Genomic DNA, 25158 nt, shown 5'->3' on the forward strand with positions numbered 1-25158 from the left:
CCGGGTGGCATAGGTGAGGCCCCGGACCTGAGCCTCCCTCAGACACTGCTTTTCAGATTCTCTCATCACCAGTGCAGCCTGGAGGACCCATCAACGTCTAGAAATGTCCCAATATGACGTCCCAATCTCAGCATATCACCCAACCCTGCCACTGTCCCTTCACACATAAAACTATTTGTTTCATAAGAGCTGGAGGGACTCCACTATCTAACTTCCTCCCACTCAGAATTTTCTACCTGACTTCACTTCCTTCCCCCAGCTCAGACCCCTGACCAGTCACTAGTGCCCTCAATTTCCTGAAACTGTGCCAAAGACTCACCCTATCTCCCAGCCCTTGTCTCCTCCCCTTCTAGACCCAGGGGAAGAAGTGTGTCTGGGGGCACTGCACTCTTGGGAGCTATCAAGCATTCCAGTTTCTCCATCTGCAGGCAGGATGGGTCTCAGCATCACTCTGTTCCCATATCTGTCCCTCTTCAGCTCGCGGTCTCATGTCCACCTGAGATTCTGTCCCACCGTCACCCGACCAGGCATTGGTACCTGCGTGTTTCCGGGCATCTCTCAATTCTGAAAGCAAGCAGACAGAGCAGGCAGTTCAGTGCTCAGGTGGGAAACAGGCCTCAGGGAGAAGGGAGAGACCAAGGATTAGGACCTTTTTTGAGTGTCGTGGGCCCTCCAGAGATCTGAGGAAGGCTGTGGGGCTTCTCTACAAAATGTACCTCCCCCAGAATCTGCAGTTTCAGAGTTCCCATCACAAGCTTGGCTCTGCAGGGACCCATGGGCCTCAGGATATAAAAATCCATAAACGAGAGACTTGGAAAGGAGTCATAAATGTGGGAAGAGGAATATTTTCTTTTACCTGCCTGTCTGTGCTTTCTTCTCCAGTCTGAAAAACAAAAACAAAACACACATAAGAGGCTGACATCACAGAGCAGGGCCCAAGGAGAGCGTGGGAGGAAAGCCCTGCATGTGATAACATTCTCACCCAGTTTATCCTGCAGTTCGCACGAAACAAAAAGCAGACGATTTAGTGGTTGATACAGGACTGGGTAAAGTCTCAAAGCATCAGGCCAGGGAGGTTGAGGATCACCCACCAATTTTTCTCAAGTTCCTCCCTGTGGTCCACACACCCTCAGAGCTTGTGATCAACACCTCCCCCCACCACACACAGAGCGGACCAACGGGCAACAGGCACAGATGGGACTTCCAGGCCCTGAGGCCTATCCTAAGCCCTCCAGATATCTGAGGGGCAACTCATTAGCTGTGGATGGAGAGAGCCAGGCAGCTGCTCTCCTCCCCCTGCCGGTACTTCCTGTCCAGCCTGGAGCCGGGGTCTCCAGAGGCTCACGCTGTGGATCAGGGAGGGACCCAGGAGAACCATGTGTGGGAGGCTCAGGACGTGACACACACTTACCCAATTCTGCCTGGATTTTCCCTGAAACAGAAACAGTGTATTCAGTGGTGGACACAGGAGTGTGCAAGGTACAAACATGACCCTGGCTGCTTGCACAGGTGGGACAAGCTGCGGGTGTGAAGGGCAGGGCCTCTCCTAGAACACTTACATGTGCTCGTCTCCGCAGCCCCCGCACGGAGCGTAGCTGTCTGGGGAGAGCAAGAGATCAGGAAGGTTCATGCTAAGGAGAGGGACAACAGCTGGGATGCTGTGGAGGTGGGGATGGAGATGGGAGAAGGCGGCTGGGAGGGGAGGCGGGGGCGGCCTCATCCCCGGGAGAAGTGTCACTCCCAAGGGGGAAGAAATTGGTTTTGGGGGTAAAAAGTCTTATTGAGACTGAATATAATTTTATCTTATTGTCAGTCACTTTGACTTCTTCCTTTATGAATTTGTTCGCCACATTAAAACTTTTTAATAGGAGTCTTGGTGTTGTTCATGGAAAATTATCCAAGCTCTATAGGTACTGAAAATCATTCATCCCCTTATTATTTGGCCTAAATGAAGTAGCAAGGGCCTGTCGTAGTTGATATTTGCCGAGGAAGAGTTGTTCGAATACCCTACAGAAGGGTGATTACTTTTTTGGGCCTGGGCCCCTGGAGGCTAGGACTAGAGGAAGAGAAGCAGCTGGGATGTGGGAGCATCTCTGATCCTGTCCCTGCTGGAACCATAAATAAGTCACCGGCCCATGCTTCTCTCTCTCGCTTACCCTGGAATTTGGAGAAGAAAATCTTCAGTCCAACAATGCCAAAAAATAGGCCACAGCAGAGTATTCCCAGTACTTTGGTAGCCAGGTACCATGATACAGGCTGGAAAAAGGTATCTGAAAAACAATCCCACAGACATTTTAGTTATCGGTGAACAAAGGACACAATTCAATTCTTCTTTAAGGACTCACCTATAGAAAATTTATAGGTTTCTATAAATTCTCCCATAGGTTTAACACTTTGATTTTATTTTTGTTATAAAATGCAGTAGTGGTTCTATTTAATTTTCTTCTCAACAGATAATGACCGTGCCAACATTTACTGAATGGACTTTCCTTTCCACACTAATACACGCACCGTCACCTCTGACCCAGTAGGCCTTCTGTTTAGGTTTGGATTTGTTGCTGGGCTCTCTGCTTTCTGTTTAGGTTTGGATTTGTTGCTGGGCTCTCTGCTCTATGCCATTTGTCTACTTGTCCGCTTTTGTGCCAATAATTTTGAGTGGCTTAATCACCACAATTCCAGGATATGTTTTGGTATAAACTAGGCTAATTTTCCTCACTTCTTATTCAGTTGTGCCTTGGCAATCATGGCCATTTGCTGTGCAACATAAATTTTTGTATTGACTTGTCAAGTTCTAAGAAAATTCTGCTGAAAATTTGAATGGAATTGCACTGAATCTATAGATCAATTCAGAGAGAACTGATACCTTAAAATATTTGCATCTTCTTGTCTGAAAAAATATCTCTTCCCTCCTTTTACTATTATTTAAACTGACAAACCTCATACATATTAACGGGTACAGTGTGACTCTTTGATACATGCCTACAATGTGGAGTGATTAAATCAAGCTAATTAATACATCCATCATCTCCCTTACTTATCATTTTTATGATGAGACATTTAAATTTTGTTCTTTCTGTTATTCTGAAATATACAATATGTTATTATTGACTACAGTCACCCTGTAGTTCAACAGACTTCAAAACATATTCCTCTTGTCTATCTCAAACTTTGCGCCCTTTGACCAACAACTCCCCATTCTCTCTTGCCCTCTGCCCCAGCCTCTGGTAACATTCTACTCTCTATTGTTAAGTTTAGCTTTTTTAGCTTTGACATAGATCACGAGAGATTCATCTTTCTGAGCTTGGCTTATTTCACTTAGCATAATGTCCTTCAGGTTTATCCTCGGAATTACAAATGACAAAATGTCCATCCCTTTTTTAAAGGCTAAATATTATATTCCATTGTATTTATAGATCACATTTTCTTTACCCATTCATCTGATGATGGACACTTAGATTGAATTTAGCAATTGTGAGTAATACAGCTATTCATTCAACATATTGACTACAGTGCATTTTCATATATTCCCACAAGTAGGATTGCTGAATCATGGAGCAGTTCTATTTTTAGATTTTTGAGAAAACTCCATACTGTTTTCCATAATGGCCATACTAATTTATATTCCCACCAATAACGTACAAGAGTTCCTTTTCTCAGCATCCTCGCCAACTCTTATCTTTAATCTTTTTGATAACAGTCATTCAAAGAGGTGTAAGGTGATATCTCATTGTGGTTTAATTTGCGTTTCCACAATGATTAGAGATGCTGAGCATTTCTTCATGTACCTGTTGTCCATTTATTTATTTATTAATGTTTATGTGCAAAGAGCTATCATGGTTTTTCATTGCGTAGATGCCTTGGATAATCCATTCAAGAAAGATCACTTAGTCCATCTTAATGAAACCTATATCCTTTGCGTACTGATGGAAACACTTCCAGCACATATTGAGGCCGTATTTCCGGATCAGACCGTGCCGGTTTGAGCAGACTCGACAAGAGAAGGACCCTGACCGAATTTCACGGGTGGCTCCAGTACAGCTGCTGGTGGCCCATCTTGCTCTCAGGAGTGCAACTAGGTGGAAGAAGAGAGTTAACGCAAGCATACACCCTCCCTGTTGTCCACTTAAATATTATTTTGAGAAGTGTTTGTTTAGGTCTTTGCCCATTTTTAAGATCGGGTTATTTGTTTTCTTGCTATTGAGCTGTTTGAATTTCTTATATATTTTGTATATTAATCCCCTATCAGCTGTTTGGTTTGCAAGTATTTTCTCTCACTCTGTGGGTTGTCCTTCACCTTGTTTACTGCTTTCTTTGCTGTACAGAAGCTTTTTAGTTTGATGTAATCCCATTTGCCTATTTTTGCTTTTGTTGTCTATGCTTTTTATGGCATATTCAAAAATATTATTGCCAAGATCAGTATCATGGAGCTTTGCCATATGTTTTCTTCTAGTAGTTTTATAGTTGCAGGTCTTACATTTAACTTTTTAATCTAATTTGAGTTCATTTTTGTACATGGTGTGAGATAAGGGTTCAGCTTCATACGTGTGCATGTGGATATCCACTTGTTTCAATATCATTTGTTGAAGAGACTGTCCTTTCTTCATCCTGTGTTCTTGGCACCTTTTTCAAAAATCAATTGTTCATAAACACATGGGTGTATTTCTAAACTTTCCATCCTGTTCCATTGAGTAATGTGTCTGCTTTTGTGCCAGCCCCAGGATGTTTTAATTATAATCACTTTATATTTTGAAATCAGAGTATAGGGGCTCCAACTTTGTTACTTTTGCTCAAGATTGCTTTGGCTGTTTGAGTTATTTTGTGGTTCCATATGAATTTAAGGATTGCTTTTTTCTTTATCTGTGAAAAGTGACATTAGAATCTTGAGAGAAATTGTGTTGAATCTGTAGATAGCTTTGGGTAGTATGAACATTTTAACAGTGCTAATTGTTCCAATTCCTGAACATAGAATATATTTTCTTTATTTGTGTTCAATTTTTTAAGTTTTATTTTACTTCATATTGACGTAATAATTGTTCATATTTACAGTACAAAATGGTGTTTTGATATATGTATACAATATGTAATGATCAAATTAAGGTATCACCTAAAACATTAATCATTTCTTTAAGGTGAGAACATTCAAAATCCTCCTTTCTAGCTATTCTGAGATATGTAATATGTAATTGGTAATTATAGTTACCCTACTGTGCAGTGGAAGACTAGAACTTATTGCTGCCATTTAAATGTAATTTTGTGCCTGATCAACCTCTCCTCATCCCCCGCAATCCCTCTACCCTTACCAGTCTCTAGTAACCACTGTTCCACTTTCTACTTCTATGAGATCAGCTTTTTAAAAGAATTTTAATTTCCACATAATAACTGTACGTATTTATGTGGTACAATGTGATGTTGTGATACATGTATACATTGTGTGAAGATCATTTCCATCACCTCAAACACTTGTCGTGTCTTTGTGGTGAGAACATTCAAAATCCTCTCTTCTAGCTATTCTGAAATATACTATACATTCTTGTTAACTATAGTCACTCTGCTATGCAATAGGACACCATTTCTCCATTCCTCCCTCTACCTTATCCCCAGCTCCAGCACTCTCTGGTAACCCCACTTCTCTACTTCTATCAGATAAACTTTTTGGATTCCGTATATGGGTGAGATCATGTGGTATTTGTATTTCTGTGTCTGGATTAATTTACTTAACATATTGTCTTCTAGGTTCTCTACCTCTATGAGATACATTTATTGGATTCTACATATGGGTGAGATCATGTATGGTTTAATGTACTAAACATAGTGTCTTCTAAGTTCATCCATGTTGTTGCAAATAATAGGATTTCACTCTTTTTATTACTGAATAATATTCTATTTTGTATATACGTCATATTTCCTTTTCATTAATTTGTTAATAAACACTTAGGTTGATTCCATATCTTAGCTATTGTGAATAGCACTGAAATAAACATAGGAGTGCAGATCTCTTCAATATGTTGATTTTCTTCCTTTTGGATATACTCAGTACTTTGCTGGATCTATGGTAGTTTCATTTTTAATTTTTTGAGAAATCTCCATACTGTTTTTCATAATGAACATACTAATTTAAAATCCCACCAGTGGTGTGCAAGTGTTCCTTTTCTCCACATCAACAACAATTGTTATCTTTTGTCTTTTTGATAATAGCAATTTTAACTTGAGTAATGTTTTATCTAATTGTAGTTTTTATTTGCATTTCCCTGATAACTAGTGATATTGAACAGTTTTTATATGTCTGTTGTTCATTTGTATGTTTTCTTTTGAGAAATGTCTATAAGGTCTATCATCTTGGCCGGGCACGGTGGCTCGTGCCTGTAATCCCAGCACTTTGGGAGGCAGGCGGATCACCTGAGGTCAGGAGTTAGAGACCAGCCTGGCCAACCTGGTGAAACCCCGTCTCTACTAAAAATATAAAAATTAGTTGGGCATGGTGGCAGGTGCCTGTAATCGGTTACTCGGGAGGCTGAGGCAGGAGAATCACTTGAACCCAGGAGGCCAACGTTGCAGTGAGCCGAGATTGTGCCATTGCACTCCAGCCTGGGTGACAGAGCGAGACTCTGTCTCAAAAAAAAAAAAAAAAGAAATCTATCTTCCCTTTTGTGATTGGATTATTTGGGTTTTTCACTCTTGAGCTGTTTGAGTTCCTTATATGAATATCTAGTCAGATGTATAGTTTGCAAATATTTTCTCCCATTCTGTAAGTTACCTCTTCACTCTGTTAATTATTTCCTTTGCTGTGCAAAAGCTTTTCAGTTTGATATAATCACGTGTCCATTTCTGCTTTTGTTGTCCATGGTTTTGAAATCATATATTTAAAAAAATTATTGCCCAGTCCAATGTCCTGAAGCATTTTTCCTATGTTTTCTTCTAGTAGCTTTATAGTTTCAGGTTTTACATTTTAGCCTTTAATTCATCAAGAGTTTATTTTCATATATGGTGAGAGATAGGGGTTAGTTCTTTCTTCTGCATATGGATACTAGCAAATGCAGCACTATTTTTTGAAGAGACTGTCTTTTGTCTAATATATATTCTTGGCACCTTTCTCAGACATGAGCTGACTGTAAATATGTGGATTTATATCTGGGTTTTGTATTCTGTCTCATTCTTCTGTGTGTCTGCTTTCATGCTAGTACCATGCTGTCTTGGCTATTATGCTTTTGTAGTGTATTTTGAAGCTCCATAATGTGATACCTCCAGCTTTGTTAATTATTCAGTAATGCTTTGGCTATTTGGAGTCTTTTGTGGCTCCATATGAATTTTAGGATTTTGGTTTTTATTTCTTTAAAGAATGTCATTGGCATTTTGATAAGGATTGCATTGACTCTGTACATCACTTGGGGTAGTATCGTCATTTTACCCATCTTAATTCTTTTAGATCAGGAACATGGGGTATCTTTTCATTTGTTTGTGTTCCTTTCAGTTGCTTTCATCAATGTTTTCTAGTTTTTATTGTATAGATCTTCACCTCCTTGGTTAAACTTATTCCTTGGTATTTTATTTTGTTGTAGCTATTGTAAATGATACTGCTTTCTTGATTCTTTTTCAACTAGTTTGTTATTGGTATGTAGAAACACTACTAAATTTATATGTCAATTTTGTATCCTGCAACATTACTGAATTTATCAATTCTAAGAGGTTTTTTTGGTGGAATCTGTAGTGTGTATATATTTATATATATATAAAGATATATATATATATAAAGATCGTGTTGTTTGTGAACAGGGACAATTTGACTTTCTCCTTTCCAATTTAGATTCTCTTTATTTTTTTTCTCTTGCCTAATTGCTCTGGCTAGGACTTCCAGTACTTGGTTGAATAAGAGTAGTAAAAGTGGGCATCCTTGTCTTGTTCCAGTTCTTATTGAAAAGCTTTCAACTTTTCCCCATTCTGTATGATGTTAGCTGTGAGTCTGTCATATGTGACCTTGACTGTGTTGAGGTACATTTCTTCTACATCTAACCTGTTGAGAGTTTATATCATGCAGGAATGTTGAATTTCATCAGATATTTTTTGATGTCTATTGAGATGATCATATGCTTTTTGGTCTTCATTCTGTTGATATGATATATCACATTTATTGATTTCCATATGTTGAACCATCCTTGCATCCCAGGAATCAATCCCACTTAATCATGGTGTATATTCTTTTTGATGTGCTATTGGATTTGGATTGCTAGTATTTTGTTGAGAATTTTTGCATCTATGTTCATAATGGATATTGGCCTGTAGCATTCTCCTTTGTGTTGTATTCTTTTATGATTTTGCTATCAGGGCAATACTGTCCTTATGGAATGAGTTTGGAAGAATTCCCACCCCTTCAACTTTTTGTAATACTTTAAGAAAAGAAGGTGTTAGATCTTTAAAAGTTTAATAGAATCCAGCAGTGAAGTCAGATATCTTGTTTTGAGCTTTTGTTTGCTGGGATACTTTCTACCACTGATTCACTCTTGTTACTCATTATTGGTCTGATTAGGTTTTCTATTTTTTCCTGACTCTATTTTGGTATGTTCCATGTGTTTATGAGGTTATCTACTTCTACATTTTCCAATTTGTTGGCATATACTAGTTTTCTCTTTCTTTCTCTCCTTCCTTCCTTCCTTCCTTCCTTCCTCCCTCCCTCCCTCCCTCCCTCCCTCCCTCCCTTCCTTCTCTTTCTCTTTCTTTGGCTAATTTTTGTGGGTTTTTCTTTTTTAGTAGAAACAGGGTTTCACCATGTTGGCCAGGCTGGTCTCGAACTCCTGACCTCAAGTGATTTGCTGCCTTGGCCTCCCAAAGTGCTGAGATTACAGGCATAAGCAGCTGTGCCCTGGGGCATATATTTCTTAATAGCCTCCAGTGATCCTTTGTATTTCTCTGGTATCAGTTGTAATGCCTCCTTTTGGTTTCTAATTTTCTTTATTTGGGTCTTCTCTCTTTTTTTTCATAGTCTAGCTAAGGGTTTGTCAATTTTATCTTTTCAAAACACAAACTCTTATTTTGTTGGTCTTTTGTATTATAATTTTGGTCTTTATTTCGTTTATTTCTCCTCTGATATTTATTTCCTTCTACAAAATTTGGGCTTCGTTTCTTCTTGCCCTTCTAATTTCTTGAGGTTAATTGTTAGGGTTTTTTTTTTTTTTACTTGAAATATTTATACCTTTTGTGATGTAGGCATTTATTGCTATAAACTTCCCTCCTAGTACTGCTTTTGCTATATCCCATATGTTTTGGTATGTTGTGTTTCTTTTTTTTTTTTTTTTTCCCTCTGAGATGAAGTCTTGCTCTGTCGCCCAGGCTGAAGTGCAGCGGCATGATCTCAGCTCACTGCAACCTCTGCCTCCCTGGTTCAAGAGATTCTCCTGCCTCAGCCTCCCGAGTAGCTGGGATTAGCGCCACCACACCCAGCTAATTTTTTATATTTTTAGTAGAGACGGTGCTTCACCATGTTGGCCAGGCTGGTCTTGACCCCTTGACCTCATGATCTGCCTGCCTCAGCCTCCCAAAATGCTGGGATTACAGGCGTGAGTCACTGTGCCCAGCTTGTATATTGTATTTATATTTTCATTTGTTTTAAGGAGTTTTTTTTAACTTTCTGTTAAATTCTGCATTGAGCCAATGGTTGTTCAGAAGAATGTTGTTTAATTTCCATGTATTTGTACAATTTCCAGTATTCTTGTTATTGATTTCTTGTTTTATTCTATTGTGCCCTGAAAATATACTTGATAGAGTTTTTATTTAAAAAACTTTTTTTTGAGGTTGTTTTGTGGCCTAACATAAAATGTATCCTGGAGAACGTTCCATGCACTGATGAGAAGAATGTGTATTCTGCAGCTTGTGGATAAAATGTTATGTAGATATCTGCTAGGTTCATTTGGTGTATAGTGTACAATAAATCCAATATTACTTTGTTGATTTTCTGTCTAGATGATCTGTCCAATGGTGAGTGTGGACTGTTGAAGTCCCCAGCTTCAACAGCTAGACAGTTCAGCTAGACGTTACATTCGTTAATGTACTGAGATCTACCTTTCCCTTTAGATCTAGTAATATTTGCTTTATGAATCTTGGTGCTCCTGTGTTGGGTTCATATATATTTACAATTGCTATATCCTCTTGCCGAATTGACCCCTTTATCATTAAATAATAATCTCCTTTGTCCCTTTTTATAGTTTTTGACTTAAAATCTATTTTATATACTGATACTTATATCAGCTACGCTGATATATAAGTATAGCTATTCTTGCTTTTTTTTTTTTTTTCTTTTGTGTGGAATACCATTCATCATCTCTCAATTTCAGTCTATGTGTGTCTTTACAAGTGAAATGAGTTTCTTCTGGGTGGCATATAATGGGATCTTTTTTCATTCATTCATTCATTCATTCAGCCAATTTATATATTTTAATTAGGGAATTTAAACTATTTACATTGAAGGGTATTGTTGATGAGTGAGGACTTACTCCTGTCATTTTGTTAACTTTTTGTTCATTATTTTGTAGATCCAGTTTGATTCTTCCTCTCTTATAATTTACCTTTGCCGTTTGATGGATTACTATAGTGATAAAATTTGATTCCTTTCTCTTTCTCATTTTCATATCTGTTCTTCCAGTGAGTTTTCTACTTTCAGGTGTTTTCATCAGGTAGTTATCATCCTTTCCCTTCCAGATGTAGGACTCCCTTGAGCATTTCTTGTAAGACTGATCTAGTGGTGATAAATTCCCTCAGTTTTGCTTATCTAAAAATGTATTTTTCTTCTTTATTTCTGAAGAATAGCTTTGCTGGACATCATACATTAGTTGGCTTTTTTTCCTTCCAGCACTTTGAACATAGTATCCCTTTCTCTCTTGGCCTGTAAGATTTCTGTTAAGAAATCTGCTGTTACCATCCTGGCCAACATGGTGAAACCCTGTCTCTACTAAAAATACAAAAATTAGCTGGGTGTGGTGGTGTGTGCCTGTAATCTCAGCTACTTGGGAGGCTAAGGCAGGATAATCACTTGAATTAGGGAGTCAGAGGCTGCAGTGAGCAGAGATTGTGCCAGTGCACTCCAGCCTGGCGACAGAGCGAGACTCCATCAAAAAAAGGAAGGAAGGAAGGAAGGAGGAAAGGAAGGAAGGAAGGAAGGAAGGAAGGAAGGAAGGAAGGAAGGAAGGAAGGAAGGAAGGAAGGAAGGAAGGAAGGAAGGAAGGAGAAAGAAAGAAATCTGCTGTTAGTCTGATGGGAATTCTCTTGTATGCAGCATGACACTTTTATCTTGCTCATTTTAGAATTCTCTATATGTTGTTAACTTTTGACAATTTGACTATAATGTGCCATGTAGAGGACCTTTTTGTGTTGAATATATTTGGAAACTTTTAAGCTTCCTGGAACTGGATCCACATCTCTTCCAGGACTTGGGAATTTTTCAGCTATAATTTTATTAAATAGGTTATTTACACTATCTGTCATTTCTTCTTCTGAAACTCACATAATGTGAAAATTTTTTCACTTAATGGTATTTCGTAAGTCCTGCATACTTTCTTCATTCTTTTTCTTTTTCTTTCTTTTTTTCATCTGACTGGGTTATTTCAAAATACCTGTCTTCAAGTTCCGAAATTCTTTCTTCTGATTGATCTCCTGTATAAATTTGAAAGGAATCAAATTTTATCACTAGAGTAATCCATCAAATGGCCATGTTTTTATTTCATTCATTGAATTCCTTAGCTCCAAGATTCCTGTTTAGCTCTGTTTTGTAGTATCTGTCTCTCTGTTGAATATTTCTTTTTTAAAAATGGGGAAAGGGGTTTTTAAAAAATATTTCATTTAGATCACAAATTGTTTCCCTGATTTTGTTAAATTCTCCATTTCTAGTCTCTTGTATCTCACTAAGTGTTCTTAAGATCATTATTTTGAACTCCTTTTCAGGCATTCATAGATTTTATTTTCCTTGGAGTCTGTTACTGAAGAATTATTGTGTTCCTTTGGAGGTGTCATATTCCCATGGATTTTCATGTTTCTTGTGTTCCTACATTGATATCTGCAAATTTGGTGGAACAGTAACCTCTTCCAATTTTATGGAATAACATTATATATAAACCAACTATTAGTTTTGTTGATGTTTTTTTTGTTTTTCTACTCTCTATTTCTGCTCTAATTTTTGTTATTTCAAACATTTTCAATTTGGGGCTTAATTTTTTTCTTAAAACTTTTATAGGCAAAGATATTTTCCTGTAGATGAGTCCTATGGTGTTGGCTGGATACGTGGGCACTGTATTATATTAATAATTTCCATGTAACTGCTTCAGCTGTAATCAACATTGGCAGTACCTTCAAGTGTGTCAATGTTGTAGGCTGTGTGTATTTTTGGAGGCAATGCCACAGCTTTGCTGGGGGCTGGGGCCACCAGGTAGGCTGGTTTTTAGGCAAGGAAGGTGCACACCAAACTTGACAGCTCCACTGGTCACTTGTCCCAGTGGTGTACCAGTCGAGGAGGCAAGGTTACTAATGGTGCCAGATGCTGAGTGGGCCAGTACCTGGAGTCCTGGGTGATGGACATAGCATGCAGAAGCTCTGCAAGTAAATGAGATATGGCCACCATCAGTGGTGGACACCAAAAGGGCTGTTACTGAGACTCCTGGGGGGCTGCATGCAGCATGTAGTCACTCTGCCAATCAAGGGTATGAAGTCATGGCAGCAGGTGCTGAGTGCACCAGTCCTTGGAACCCTGGGGGATGCAGGCAATGTGTGGTGCCTCCACTGTTCCAGGGGGTGGTATTTCTGGTGGCAGCAAATGCTGGGCAGGCTAATTCCCAATTCCTGGGGAACATGTGTGGTGTACAGCACCTGTGCCAATTGAAAGTTTCGGTTCACCAGTGGTCTGGTCACATGTGACTCCACAAGTCCTTAGATCACTGGAGTCACATGTGGCATGCAGCAGCTCCACCAATCAAGTGGTCAGGGTCACTGGTTGAGGGGATGGAGTGGCTGGTGGCAATCTTCAACTGTGCTGGTCCACAATTCCTGCAGAGCACACTACAGCACACGGCAGCTCTGCTAGTCAAGGACATCTAAACGATATTAATTCTTCTAATTATGAACACAGGATAGTTTTCTATTTGCTTATGTTTTCTTCAATTTCTTTAATTAGTGTTTTATAACTTTCCATAATTTTAACCAGGTCTTTCATCTCTGAAGTACTTTTTTGTTGCTATTGGAATTGTTTTCTTAATCTTTTTCAGACAGTTTTTCATTAGTGTATAGAAATGATACTGATCTTTGTATGTTGATTTTGTATCCTTCAACATTACTAGACTTACTTACCTGTTCCAATCTTTTTTTGGCTAAGTCTTTAGGATTTTCTATATATAAGATCATGTCATTACTAAATAGAGACAATTTTACTTTTTTCTTTCCAATGTGGATACCTTTTCTTTCTTTCTTTTGCCGAACTGTGCTGGTTAGGACATCCAGTACTATGTTAGAAAGAAGTGCTGGGGGCAATGGCCTGTAATCCCAGCACTTTGGGAGGACGAGGCAAGCAGATCACAAGGTCAAGAGATCAAGACCATCCTGGCCAACATGGTGAAACCCTGTCTTTACTAAAAATACAAAAAAATTAGCTGGGTGTGGTGGTGCATGCCTGTAGTTCCAGCTACTCAGGAGGCTGAGGCAGGAGAATCACTTGAACCCAGGAGACAGAGGTTGCAGTGAGCTGAGATAGTGCCACTGCACTCCAGCCTGGCAACAGAGTGAGATGCCATCAAAAAAAAAAAAAAAAAAAAAAAAAAAAAAGTTGTAAGAATGGGCATTCTTGTATTGTCCCTGATCTAACAGGAAAAGTGTTCCACTTTTCATGCTTAAGTATGATGTTGGTAACCGTGGCAGCCTGTGTGGAGCAGTTGCTGTGAAGAAGCTGGCTGCAGCAGGGGAGGTGTGGCTGGGGCTATGTGCTCCATGGAGCCAGGTGGGGCTGGGAACAGGTGGGAGCCCCACCCTCTACCGAGTCCATGGGGCAGGAGTCCTGCCCTCTGGGGCACAGCTGCAGTCACCCAGCCGTGGCTCCATACCCAGGCATCTCTGTGCTCATGGAGCCCTGGAAACCCTCTCTGCCCCTGCAGGCTCAGAAGTGCCTGTTCCTGCTTCCTACCCTCTCCCTGCTCCTGGTGCCCACTCCAGCGCAGAGTAAAGTTGTAGCTGAGTCCAGGCACTGTTGTGACCCAGCCAGGTGTGCATGTGCTGGAGGCAGTGCTGACATGCCAGGTCCTGCCTCCTCAGCTCCCTCTAGACTTTGAGCACCAATGAGCACAAGAGGGAGGACGGGGGCTGAGGGCAGCTCTGCACAGGTCTGCAGGTGCCACTCAGCATGAACGGCCTGGGCGCCATGGATGGCATGTTGATGGTGCAAGGGAAACGGTTTCCTGGGTGAAAAGGGGCAGGTCCCTGACTACCTTCAAGCCAGGGATGACCAGAAGCCTGGGGGCTGGGCTGCCAGTTCTGGGTGGACTCCATTGCCTGGAGTCAGAATTTATGGTGGTTTTTCCTAGCCACCCATGGCCATCCATGAACCAATCAGCATGCACTCCCTTCCTTCTGAGCCCATAAAAACCCCTAGACTCAGCCAGACATCAGGACTATGAAGTGAGAAGCAGGAAGGAGCTACCCACTTGTCGGGATGACCTGCCTGCAGAAAGGAGCTACCCACTTCAGGTCTCCTGAGAATTGTTCTGTTGCTCAATAAAGCTCCTCACCACCTCACTTGCCCTCCAGTTGTCTGTGTACCTCATTCTTCCTGGATATGGGACAAGAACTTGGGAACCATTGAATGGTGGGACTGAAAAAGCTGTAACACAAACAGGGCTGATACACACCGCCCTATTTGCCATGTTGCAGACAATGAGAAGGAGAGAAGAACTGCAGCTCTTCAGGGAGCCCAGACCTAGGGGCTTCCCAAACCAGGACTGTGATACCCTCTTTGGGACTGTATGGTTTCTGGCATTTCCAAGCTTCCAGGCACCACCACATTCCCCTCGTCCAGACACAGGGGCCTACAGTGGAAGCCGCTTGCAGTGCATCTGGTCTAGCCACACAGAGGCTTACATGGAGCTGGCACCTGTGCTGATGCCTAGAGCTGCCTGCTCCACCACAGCAGCCAGTATGCCTGGCTGTGCACAGTGGCTACATTTTGCATTCACTCACTCATGCACTCCTCACTGCTCTGTGCCTAGCTCGCCCTTGGCAGGTGCAGGATCTGGATGGTAGCACAAGCCAAGCATACCCTGCAAGGCCAAGGGGGCAGAACAAGCCCAATGGGCCTGAGAAAAACTTGGGCAAAGGTTTCCAGAGGAAAAGCAACACCCAAAGGATCCCATGACATTGTTAGCTATGGGTTGTCATATATGGCTTTTATTGCATTGAAGTACATTCCCTGTATACCTAATATGTTCAGAGATTTTAATCATGAAAGGGTGTTGAATTTGTCAAATATTTTCTCTGTATCAATTGAGATTATCATATGATTTTTATCCTTCACTTTGCTTATATGTTATATCACATTTATATTTGTATATATTGAACCATCCTTGCATCCCAGGGTTAAGTCATACTTGGTCAGTGGACAGTTCTTTCAATGTGATATTTTATTTGGTTTACTAGTATTTGGTGGGGGGTGGAATTTTTGCATCTATTTTCATCAGGAATATTGGCCTGTGATTTTCTTTCTTTTTTTTTTTTTTCAGTGTCCTTGTCTGATATTGGTATCAGGGTAATGTTGACCTTGTAAAATAAGTTTGGAAGTATGTCTTCTGTCATTTTTTGGAAGAGTCTGAGAAATGTTGGTAGTTTTTCTTTAAATGTTTGGTAGAATTCATCAGTGAAGCCACTGGGTCCTGGGCTTTTCTTTGATGGGAGAATGTTTATTACTAAATCAGTCTCCTTACTTATTATTGATCTGTTCTTTGGACTTAATTCTTTTTTCTTTTTCTAGTTCCTTGAGGTGTAACATTAGGCTGTTTATAAGAGATCCTTCTTCTTCTTTGATATAGATGTCTATTGCTATAAATTTCCCTCTCATTTCTGCCTTTAATGAACCCCATAAGTTTTTTGTGTTGTGTTTCCATTCTTGGTTGTCTCAAAATATTTTGTATTTCATTTTTGTTTTTTTCTGTGACCCATTGGTTGTTTGAAAGCATGTTGTTTAATTTCCACATATTTGCCTATTTTCCAAGATTTCTATTTCTAGTTTGTACCATTGTGGTCTGAAAAGATACATAATATGATTTGAATCCTCTTAAATTTAAAACTTTTTATGTGGCCTAAGATATGATATATTCTGGAGAATGGTCCTTATGCACTTGAGAATGTGTGCTCTACTGCTGTTGGATGGAATATTCTGTATATGGCTATTAAGTCCATTTGCTCTAACATGTAGTTTAAGTCCAATGTTTTCTTATTGATTGTGTGTCTGGATTATCTGTTCATTGCTGAAAGTGGGATTTGAGGTTCCCTACTTCTATTGTGTTGTAGTTTATCTCTCCTCAAAATATTTACTAACTGCTTCAATGTTTTGTGCACATATATTTACATTGTTATATGTTCTTGGTAAATTGGTCCCTTTATTATTACATAATGACCTTTTTCTCTTTTTATAGTTACATACTTAAAGTCTATTTTGTCTCATATAAGTATAGCTACCACTGCTTTTTGTTGTTGTTGTTTTTATTTGCATGGAATATCCTTTTTCATCCCTCACTTTCAGACTTTGTGTGTCCTTACTAGTAATGTGAGTTGCTTATAGATGGTATATGGTTGATTTTAAAAATACATTCAGCCACTCTATGTATTTTAATTGGAGAATTTAACCCATTTACATTCAAGGTTATTTATAGGTACAGACTTCCATTTTGTAATTCGTTTTATGTTTGTTTTGTAGATCTTTTATTTTTAATATTTCTCTGACTGTCTTCCTTTGAAGTTTGATGATTTCCCACAGTTGTATGCTTTGAATCCTTTGTTTTTTATTATTTGTGCGATCACTGTGGCTTTTTAAAAATTATACTTAAAGTTATGGGATACATTTGCAGAATGTACAGGTTTGTTACATAGGTATACACGCGCCATGGTGGTTTGCTGCACCCATCAACTCGTCATCTACATTACGTATTTCTCCTAATGCTATCCCTCCTTAGCCCCCACCTGCTGACATGCCCCAGTGTGTGATATTCCCCTCCCTGTGTCCATGTGTTTTCATTGTTCAACTTCCACTTATGCTTGTTTATGGCTGCATAGTATTCAATAGTGTATATGTGCCACATTTTATTTATACAGCCTATCATTGATGGGCATTTGGGTTGGTTCCAAGTCTTTGCTATTGTGAACAGTGCTGCAATAAACATTCATGTGCATGTGTCTTTATAGTAGAATGATTTGTAATCCTTTGAGTATATACTCAGTAATGGGATTACTGGGTCAAATGGTATTTCTAGTTCTAGATCCTTGAGGAATCACCACACTGTCTTCCACAATGGTTGAACTAATTTACACTCCCACCAATAGTATAAAAACATTCCTATTTCACCACATTCTCTCCAGCATGGGTTGTTTCCTGACTTTTTAATGATCACCATTCTAACTGGTGCAAGATGGTATCTCATTGTAGTTTTGATTTGCATTTCTCTAATGACCAGTGATGTTGACCTTTTTTCATGTTTGTTGGCCACATAAATGTCATCTTTTGAGAAGTGTCTGTTCATATCCTTCCCCCACTTTTCGATAGGCTTGTTTTTTTCTTGTAAATTTGTTTAAGTTATTGTAGATTCTAGATATTAGCTCTTTGTCAGATGGATAGATTGCAAAAATTTTCTCCCATTCTGTAGGTACCTGTTCACTCTGATGAGTTTCTTTTGCTGTGCAGAAGCTCTTTAGTTTAATTAGATCCTACTTGTCAATTTTGGCTTTTGTTGCCATTGCTTTTAGTGTTTTAGTCATGAACTCTTTGCCCATGCCTATATCCTGAATGGTATTCCCTAGGTTTTCTTCTAGGGTTTTTATGGTTTTAGGTATTATGTTTAAGTCTTTAATCCATCTTGAGTTAATTTTTGTATAAGGTGTAAGGAAGGAGTCCTGTTTCAGTTTTCTGCATATGGCTAGCCAATTTTCCCAACACCATTTATTAAATAGGGATTCCTTTACCTATTGCTGCTTTTCGTCAAGTTTGTTAAAGATCAGATGGTTGTAGATGTGTGGCATTATTTAAGGCCTCTGTTCTGTTCCACTGGTCTATATATATGTTTTCATACCTTTACCATGCTGTTTTGGTTACTGTAGCCTTGTAGTATAGTTTGAAGTCAGGTAGCATGATGCCTCCAGCTTTGTTCTTTTTGCTTAGGATTGTCTTGGCTATATGGGTTCTTTTGTGGTTCCATATGAAATTTAAAGTATTTTTTTTTCTAATTCTGTGAAGAAAGTCAATGGTAGCTTAATGGGGATAGCATTGAATCTGTAAATTACTTTGGGCAGTATGACCATTTTCATGATATTGATTCTTCCTATTCATGAGCATGGAATGTTTTTTCCATTTATTTGTGTCCTCTCTTATTTCCTTGAGCAGTGGTTTGTAGCTCTCCTTGAAGAGGTCCTTCACATCACTTGTAAGTTGGATTCCTAGGTATTTTATTCTCTTTGAAGCAATTGTGAATGGGAGTTCATTCATGATTTGGCTCTCTGTTTGTCTATTATTAGTGTGTAGGAATGCTTGTGATTTTTGCAAGTAGATTTTGTATCCTGAGACTTTGCTGAAGATGCTTATCAGCTTAAGGAAATTTTGGGCTGAGATGATGGGGTTTTCTAAATATACAATCATGTCATCTGCAAACAGAGACAATTTGACTTCCTACTTGAATACCCTTTATTTCTTTCTCTTGCCTGATTGCCCAGGCCAGAACTTCCAATACTATGTTGAACAGGCATGGAGAGAGAGGACATCCTTATCTTGTGCTGGTTTTCAAAGGGAATGCTTCCAGCTTTTACCCATTCAGTATGATATTGGCATGGGTTTGTCATAAGTAGCTCTTATTATTTTGAGATGCGTTCCATTGATACCTAATTTATTGAGAGTTTTTAGCATGAAGTGGTGTTTAATTCTATCGAAGGCCTTTTCTGCATCTATGGAGATAATGGTTTTTGTCATTGGTTCTGTTTATGTAATGGATTATGTTTATTAATTTATGTATGTTGAACCAGCCTTGCATCCCAGGGATGAAGCCAACTTTATCGTGGTGGATAAGGTTTTTGAAGTGCTGCTGGATTCAGTTTGCCAGTATTTTATTGAGGATGTTCACATCAATATTCATTAGGATTATTGGCCTGAAATTTTCCTTTTTTGTTTGTGTCTCTGCCAGGTTTTGGTATCAGGATGATGCTGGCCTCATAAAATGAGTTAGGGAGGAGTCCCTCTTTTTCTGTTGTTTGGAATAGTTTCAGAAGGAATAGTACCAGCTCCTCTTTGTAACTCTGGTAGAATTCGGCTGTGAATCCATCTTGTCCTGAGCTTTTTTTGGTTGGTAGGCTATTAATTACTGCCTGAATTTCAGAACTTGTTATTGGTCTATTCAGGGATTTGACTTCTTCCTGGTTTAGTGTTGGGAGGGTGTATGTGTCCAGAAATTTATCCATTTATTCTAGATTTTCTAGTTTATTTGTGTAGAGGTGTCTATATTATTCTCTGATAGTAGTTTGTATTTCTGTGGGATCAGTGGTGATATCTCCTTTATCATTTTTATTGCATCTATTTGATTCCTGTCTCTTTTCTTCATTAGTCCCAGTAATGGTCTATCTGTTTTGTTTATCTTTTCAAAAAACCAGCTCCTGGATTCATTGATGTTTCGAAGGGTTTTTCGTGTCTCTATCTCCTTCAGTTCTGCTTTTATCTTAGTTATTTCTTGTCTTCTGATAGCTTTTGAATGTGTTTGCTCTTGCTTCTGTAGTTCTTTTACTTGTGATGTTAGGGTGTCAATTTTAGATCTTTCCTGCTTTCTCCTGTGGGCATTTAGTGTTATAAATTTCCCTCTAAACACTGCTTTAGCTGTGTCCTAGAGATTCTGCTATGTTATGTCTTTGTTCTCGTGGGTTTCAAAGAACTTATTTATTTCTGCCTTAATTTCATTGTTTATCCAGCAGTCATTCAGGAACAGATTGTTCAGTTTCCATGTAGTTTTGTGGTTTGAGTGAGTTTTTTAATCCTGAGTTCTAATTTGATTGCACTGTGGTCTGAGAGGCTGTTTGTTATTATTTACATTCTTTTGCATTTGCTGAGTGTTCTGTTTTGAATTATGTGATCAACTGTAGAATAAGTGTGATGTGGTCCTGAGAAGAATATACATTATGTTGACTTGGGGTGGAGAGTTCTGTAGATGTCTATTAGGTCCACTTGTTCCAGAACTGAGTTTGAGTCCTGAATATCCTTGTTAATTTTCTGTCTCATTGATCTGTCTAATATTGACAGTGGGATGTTAAAATCTTCCACTATTATTGTGTGGGAGTCTAAGTCTCTTTGTAGGTCTCTGAGAACTTGCTTTATGAATCTGGGTCCTCCTGTATTGAGTGCATATATATTTAGGATAGTTAGCTCTTCTTGTTGCATTGATCACTTTATCATTACTTAATGCCCTTGTCTCTTTTGATCTTTGTTGGTTTAAAGTCTGTTCTATTAGAGACTAGGATTGCAACCCCTGCTTTTTCCTGCTTTCCATCTGGTTGGTAAATATTCCTCCATCTCTTTATTTTGAGCCTATGTGTGTCTTTGCACATGAGATGGGTCTCCTGAATACAGCACACTGATGGGTCATGACCCTTTATCAAATTTGCCAGTCTGTGTCTTTTAACTGGGGCATTTAGCCCATTTACATTTAAGGTTAATATTGTTATGTGTGAATTTGATCCTGTCATTATTATGCTAGCTGGCTGTTTTGCCCATTAGTTGATGCAGTTTCTACAACTTGGTATGTTTTTGCAATGGCTGGTACTGGTTTTTCCTTTCCATATTTAGTGCTTTCTTCAGGAGCTCTTGTAAGGCAGGCCTGGTGGTGACAAAATTCCTCAGCATTTGCTTTTCAGTAAAGGATTTTATTTCTCCTTCACTTATGAAGCTTAGTTTGGCTGGATATGAAAGTCTGGGTTGAAAATTCGTTTCTTTAAGAATGTTGACTATTAGCCCTCACTCTCTTCTGGCTTTTAGGGTTTTGGCAGAGAGATCCACTGTTAGTCTGATGGGCTTCCCTTTGTTAGTAACCCAACCTTTCTCTCTGGCTGCCCTTAACATTTTTTCCTTCATTTCAACCTTGGTGAATCTGATGATTATGTATCTTGGGGTTGCTCTTCTCAAGGATTATCTTTGTGGTGTTATCTGTATATCCTGAATTTGAATGTTGGCCTGTCTTACTAGGTTGGGGAAGTTCTCCTGGGTAGTATCCTGAAGAGTGTTTTCCAACTTGGTTCCATTCTCCCCATCATTTTCAGGTACACCAATCAAACGTAGGTTTGGTCTTTTCACATAGTCCTATATTTCTTGGAGGCATTGTTTGCTCCTTTTCATTCTTTTTTTCTCTAATCTTGTCTTCACGTTTAATTTCATTAAATTAATCTTCAATGTCTGATATCCTTTTTTCCACTTAATCGATTTGGCTATTGATACTTGTGTATGCTTCACGAAGTTCTCATGCTGTGTTTCTCAGCTCCATCGGGTCATTTATCTTCTTCTCTAAACTGGTTATTCTAGTTAGCAATTCCTCTAACCTTTTTTTCAAGATTCTTAGCTTCCTTGCATTGGGTTAGAACATGCTCCTTTAGCTCAAAGGAGTTTGTTATTACCCACCTTCTGAAGCCTACTTCTGTCAATTTATCAAACTCATTGTCCATCCAGTTTTGTTCTCTTGCTCACAAGGAGTTGTAATCCTTTGGAGCAGAAGAGGCATTCTGGTTTTAGGAATTTTCAGCCTTTTCACACTGGTTTTTCCTCATCTTCATGGATTTCTCTACCTTTGGTCTTTGATGTTGGTGACCTTCAAATGTGGTTTCTGTGTGGACATCCTTTTGGTTGATGTTGATACTATTCCTTTCTGTTTGTTAGTTTCCCTTCTATCAGTCAGGCCCCTGCAGGTCTGCTGGAGTTTGCTGGAGGTCCACTCCAGGCTCTGTTTGCTTGGGTATCAACAGCGAAGGCTGCAGAACAGCAGAGATTGCTGCCTGCTCCTTCCTCTGTAAGGTTCGTCCTAGAGTGGTATGCACCATCTGCCAGCTAAGCTCTCCTGTATGAGGTGTCTGTCGACCCCTGCTGGGAGGTGTCTTTCAGTCAGGAGGCACAGGGGTCAGGGACCCACTTGAAAAGGCAGTCTGTCCCTTAGCAGAGCTCAAGTGCTGTGCTGGGAGATCTGCTGTTCTCTTCAGAGTAGGCAGGCAGGAACATTTCAGTCTGCTGAAGTTGCGCCTGCACTGCTCCTTCCCCCAGGTGCTCTTTCCCAGGGAGATGGGAGTTTTATCTCCAAGCCTCTGACTGTGGCTGCTGCCTTTCTTTCAGAGATGCCCTGCCTAGAGAGGAGGAATCTAGAGAGGCAGTCTTCCTACAGCGGCTTTGCCAAGCTGCGGTAGGCTCTACACAGTTTGAACTTCCTGGTGGCTTTGTTTACACTGTGAAGGAAAAACCTCCTACTCAAACCTCAGTAATGGTGATGTCCCTCTGCCTACCAAGCTCTAGTGTCCCGGGTCGACCCCAGACTGCTCTGCTGCTGGTGAGAATTTCAAGCCCTTGGATCTTAGCTTGCTGGGCTCTATGGGGGTGGGATCTACTGAGCTAGACCAGTTGGCTTTCTGGCTTCAGCCCCCTTTCCAGGGGAGTGAACGGTTCTGTCTCACTGCCATTCCAGGTGCCACTGGGGTATGAAAATCTCCTGCAGCTCTCTTGGTGTCTGCCCAAACGGCCACCCAGTTTTGTGCTTAAGACCCAGGGCCCAGGGTGGTGTAGGCACCCGAGGGAATCTTCTGGTCTATGAGTTGCAAAGACCATGGGAAAAGCATAGTATCTGGGTTGGAGTGCACTGTTCCTCACGGCACAGTCCCTCACAGCCTCCATTGGCTATGAGAGGGAGTTCCTGACCCCTTGCACTTCCCAGATGAGGTGACGCCCCACCCTACTTCAGCTTGCTTTCCATGGGCTGCACCCACTGTCTAGCCAGTCCCAATGAGATGAGCCAGGTACCTCAGCTGGAAATGCAGAAATCACCCGTCTTCTGCATTGGTCTTGCCGGGGGCTGCAGACCACGGCTGTTCCTATTTGGCCATCTTGCCAGCCACTGCCTGCTGTGGTTTTTTGTGTTGTAGTTACCATGATGCATACACAAAGTATCTTATCCTTATAACAGGCTATTTCATTGTGATAACTTAACTTTAATCACATACAAAAACTCTACATTTGCACTCCTTTCCACTTTTTATGATTTTGATGTCACAATTTACATGCTTTGTAATTTGTATTTCTTTACAATTTATTTTAGCTATAGGTGCTTTTAATAATTATGTCTTTTAACTGTGACAGTAGGGATAAATTAGCTTTAAATACCACCTTTACTATATTAGAGAATTCTGAATATGACTATATATTATTTTTACTGGTGAGTTTTTTACTTCCATATGTTTTTGTTATTATTATCCTTTTGTTTTATTTAAAGGGCTCCCTTTAGTAATATTTATAAAATAGACCTAGCAGTGATTAATTACCATAGCTTTTGTTTGTCTGGGAAAGATTTTATTTCTCCCTCATTTCTGAAGGACAGATTTGCTAGTAATGTAATCTTGATTGGCAGTCTTTTCCTTCAACACTTTGAATATATCATGCCATTCTTTCCTGGCATGCAGGATTGCTGCTAAGAGAATATGGCTGAAAACCATATTGGGGCTTTCTTGAATGTGACATGGTTCATTCTCTTGCTGCGTTCAGTGTTCTTTCTTTGTCTCTGATTTTTTGATAATTGGAATATGATATATCTTGGTAAAATCCTCTTTGGGTTGAATTTGATTGATGACATCCAAGCTTCCTGAACCTGGATATTTTTGTGTTTCACCACATTTGGGAAATTTTCAGCCATTATTTTCTTAAATATGCTTTCTGGATCTTGTTCTCTCTTATCTCCTTCTGAAACTCCTACTATGCAAAAGTCAATACACTTGATGGTGTCCCATAATTCTTATAGGTCTTTTACATTTTTTATTATTTTTTCTTTTTTATTCTCTGACTCGATAATTTAAAATATCCAGTCTTCAAGCCCAGTGATTCTTTGCCTTGATCAAGTCTGTTGTTGAAGCTTTCTAGTTAATATTTCAGTTCAGTTACTGTATTCATTATTTCTAAGATTTTAACTATTTTATTGCTTTTATTTCTTTGTCAAGCTTTTCTTTTTTATTATTAACCATTTTTCAAATGTTATTTATTTTCTATCTGCATTTTCTGTAGTTTCCTGAACTTCTTTAAGGGGATTATCTTAAATTCTTAGTGGTCTCATAGACTTGCATATTTCAGGGTCTATTACTGAAGCATTATTAGTTTATTTTGGTGTCATATTTTCTTGATTTTTAAAATAATCCTTCTGTCTTTGTGTTGGTGCCTGCACATTTGAAGACATGGCCATCTTTTCTGGCCTTTGCAGGTGTTCTTTGTCAGTAAGAGGCCTTCACTATTTAATATAGGCTGGGATTCTGAATAGGCCAACTGGTAGCAACCTCAGACAGGCAGATGTGGGTGTTGGGTTCTCTAGTTGGGCTGGGCCACTACCTGTGCTCTGACATTAAATGGAACTGCTGGCTGTGCTCCTGTGACAGGTGGAGCTGCTGATTGGGTTCTGCAATTGCCTCTGACTGTCCAGGGTTAGAGGTTGTCTTTCTTGCTAGATGGTACTGTTGTTTGGAATCTGTAGTTGGTCAGGGACATGTGCTGAGCTCTGAGGCTGGGTGAGATTTCTGGGGTTGCTGCTTGATCGCTCAGGGTGGGCAGGGCCAGAGGCTATGCTCCACAGATGTGTGTGGACTTGGCTTGCCTCCTAGTCTAGAGTAGCCTTAAGCAGAACACCAATGGTGGGTTGAGTTGCTGCACAGCTCCTGGGGCTGGGCAAGATCAGA

General features: G+C 39.7%; 1 protein-coding gene and 1 pseudogene across 2 annotated transcripts in view; both read right to left on the reverse strand.

Annotated features, from left to right (window-relative positions):
- The window catches only part of LOC105483970 (butyrophilin-like protein 8), an 89563-nt gene that overhangs the window by 1902 nt on the left and 62503 nt on the right, over positions 1–25158 (reverse strand). For both annotated transcript variants that reach the window (XM_071097959.1, XM_071097958.1), the window contains exons 4-7: positions 2157–2270; positions 1412–1432; positions 857–883; positions 538–564 (exon numbers count right to left, since the gene is read on the reverse strand). In XM_071097959.1, coding sequence (XP_070954060.1) covers positions 538–564; positions 857–883; positions 1412–1432; positions 2157–2270 — 189 coding nt within the window. The remainder of the gene's footprint in view (positions 1–537; positions 565–856; positions 884–1411; positions 1433–2156; positions 2271–25158) is intronic.
- Positions 3885–4053, reverse strand: LOC112427110 (small ribosomal subunit protein uS14-like; annotated as a pseudogene).

This window comes from Macaca nemestrina, chromosome 6 (assembly GCF_043159975.1).
Source record: "Macaca nemestrina isolate mMacNem1 chromosome 6, mMacNem.hap1, whole genome shotgun sequence".
Classification (NCBI taxonomy): domain Eukaryota; kingdom Metazoa; phylum Chordata; class Mammalia; order Primates; family Cercopithecidae; genus Macaca; species Macaca nemestrina.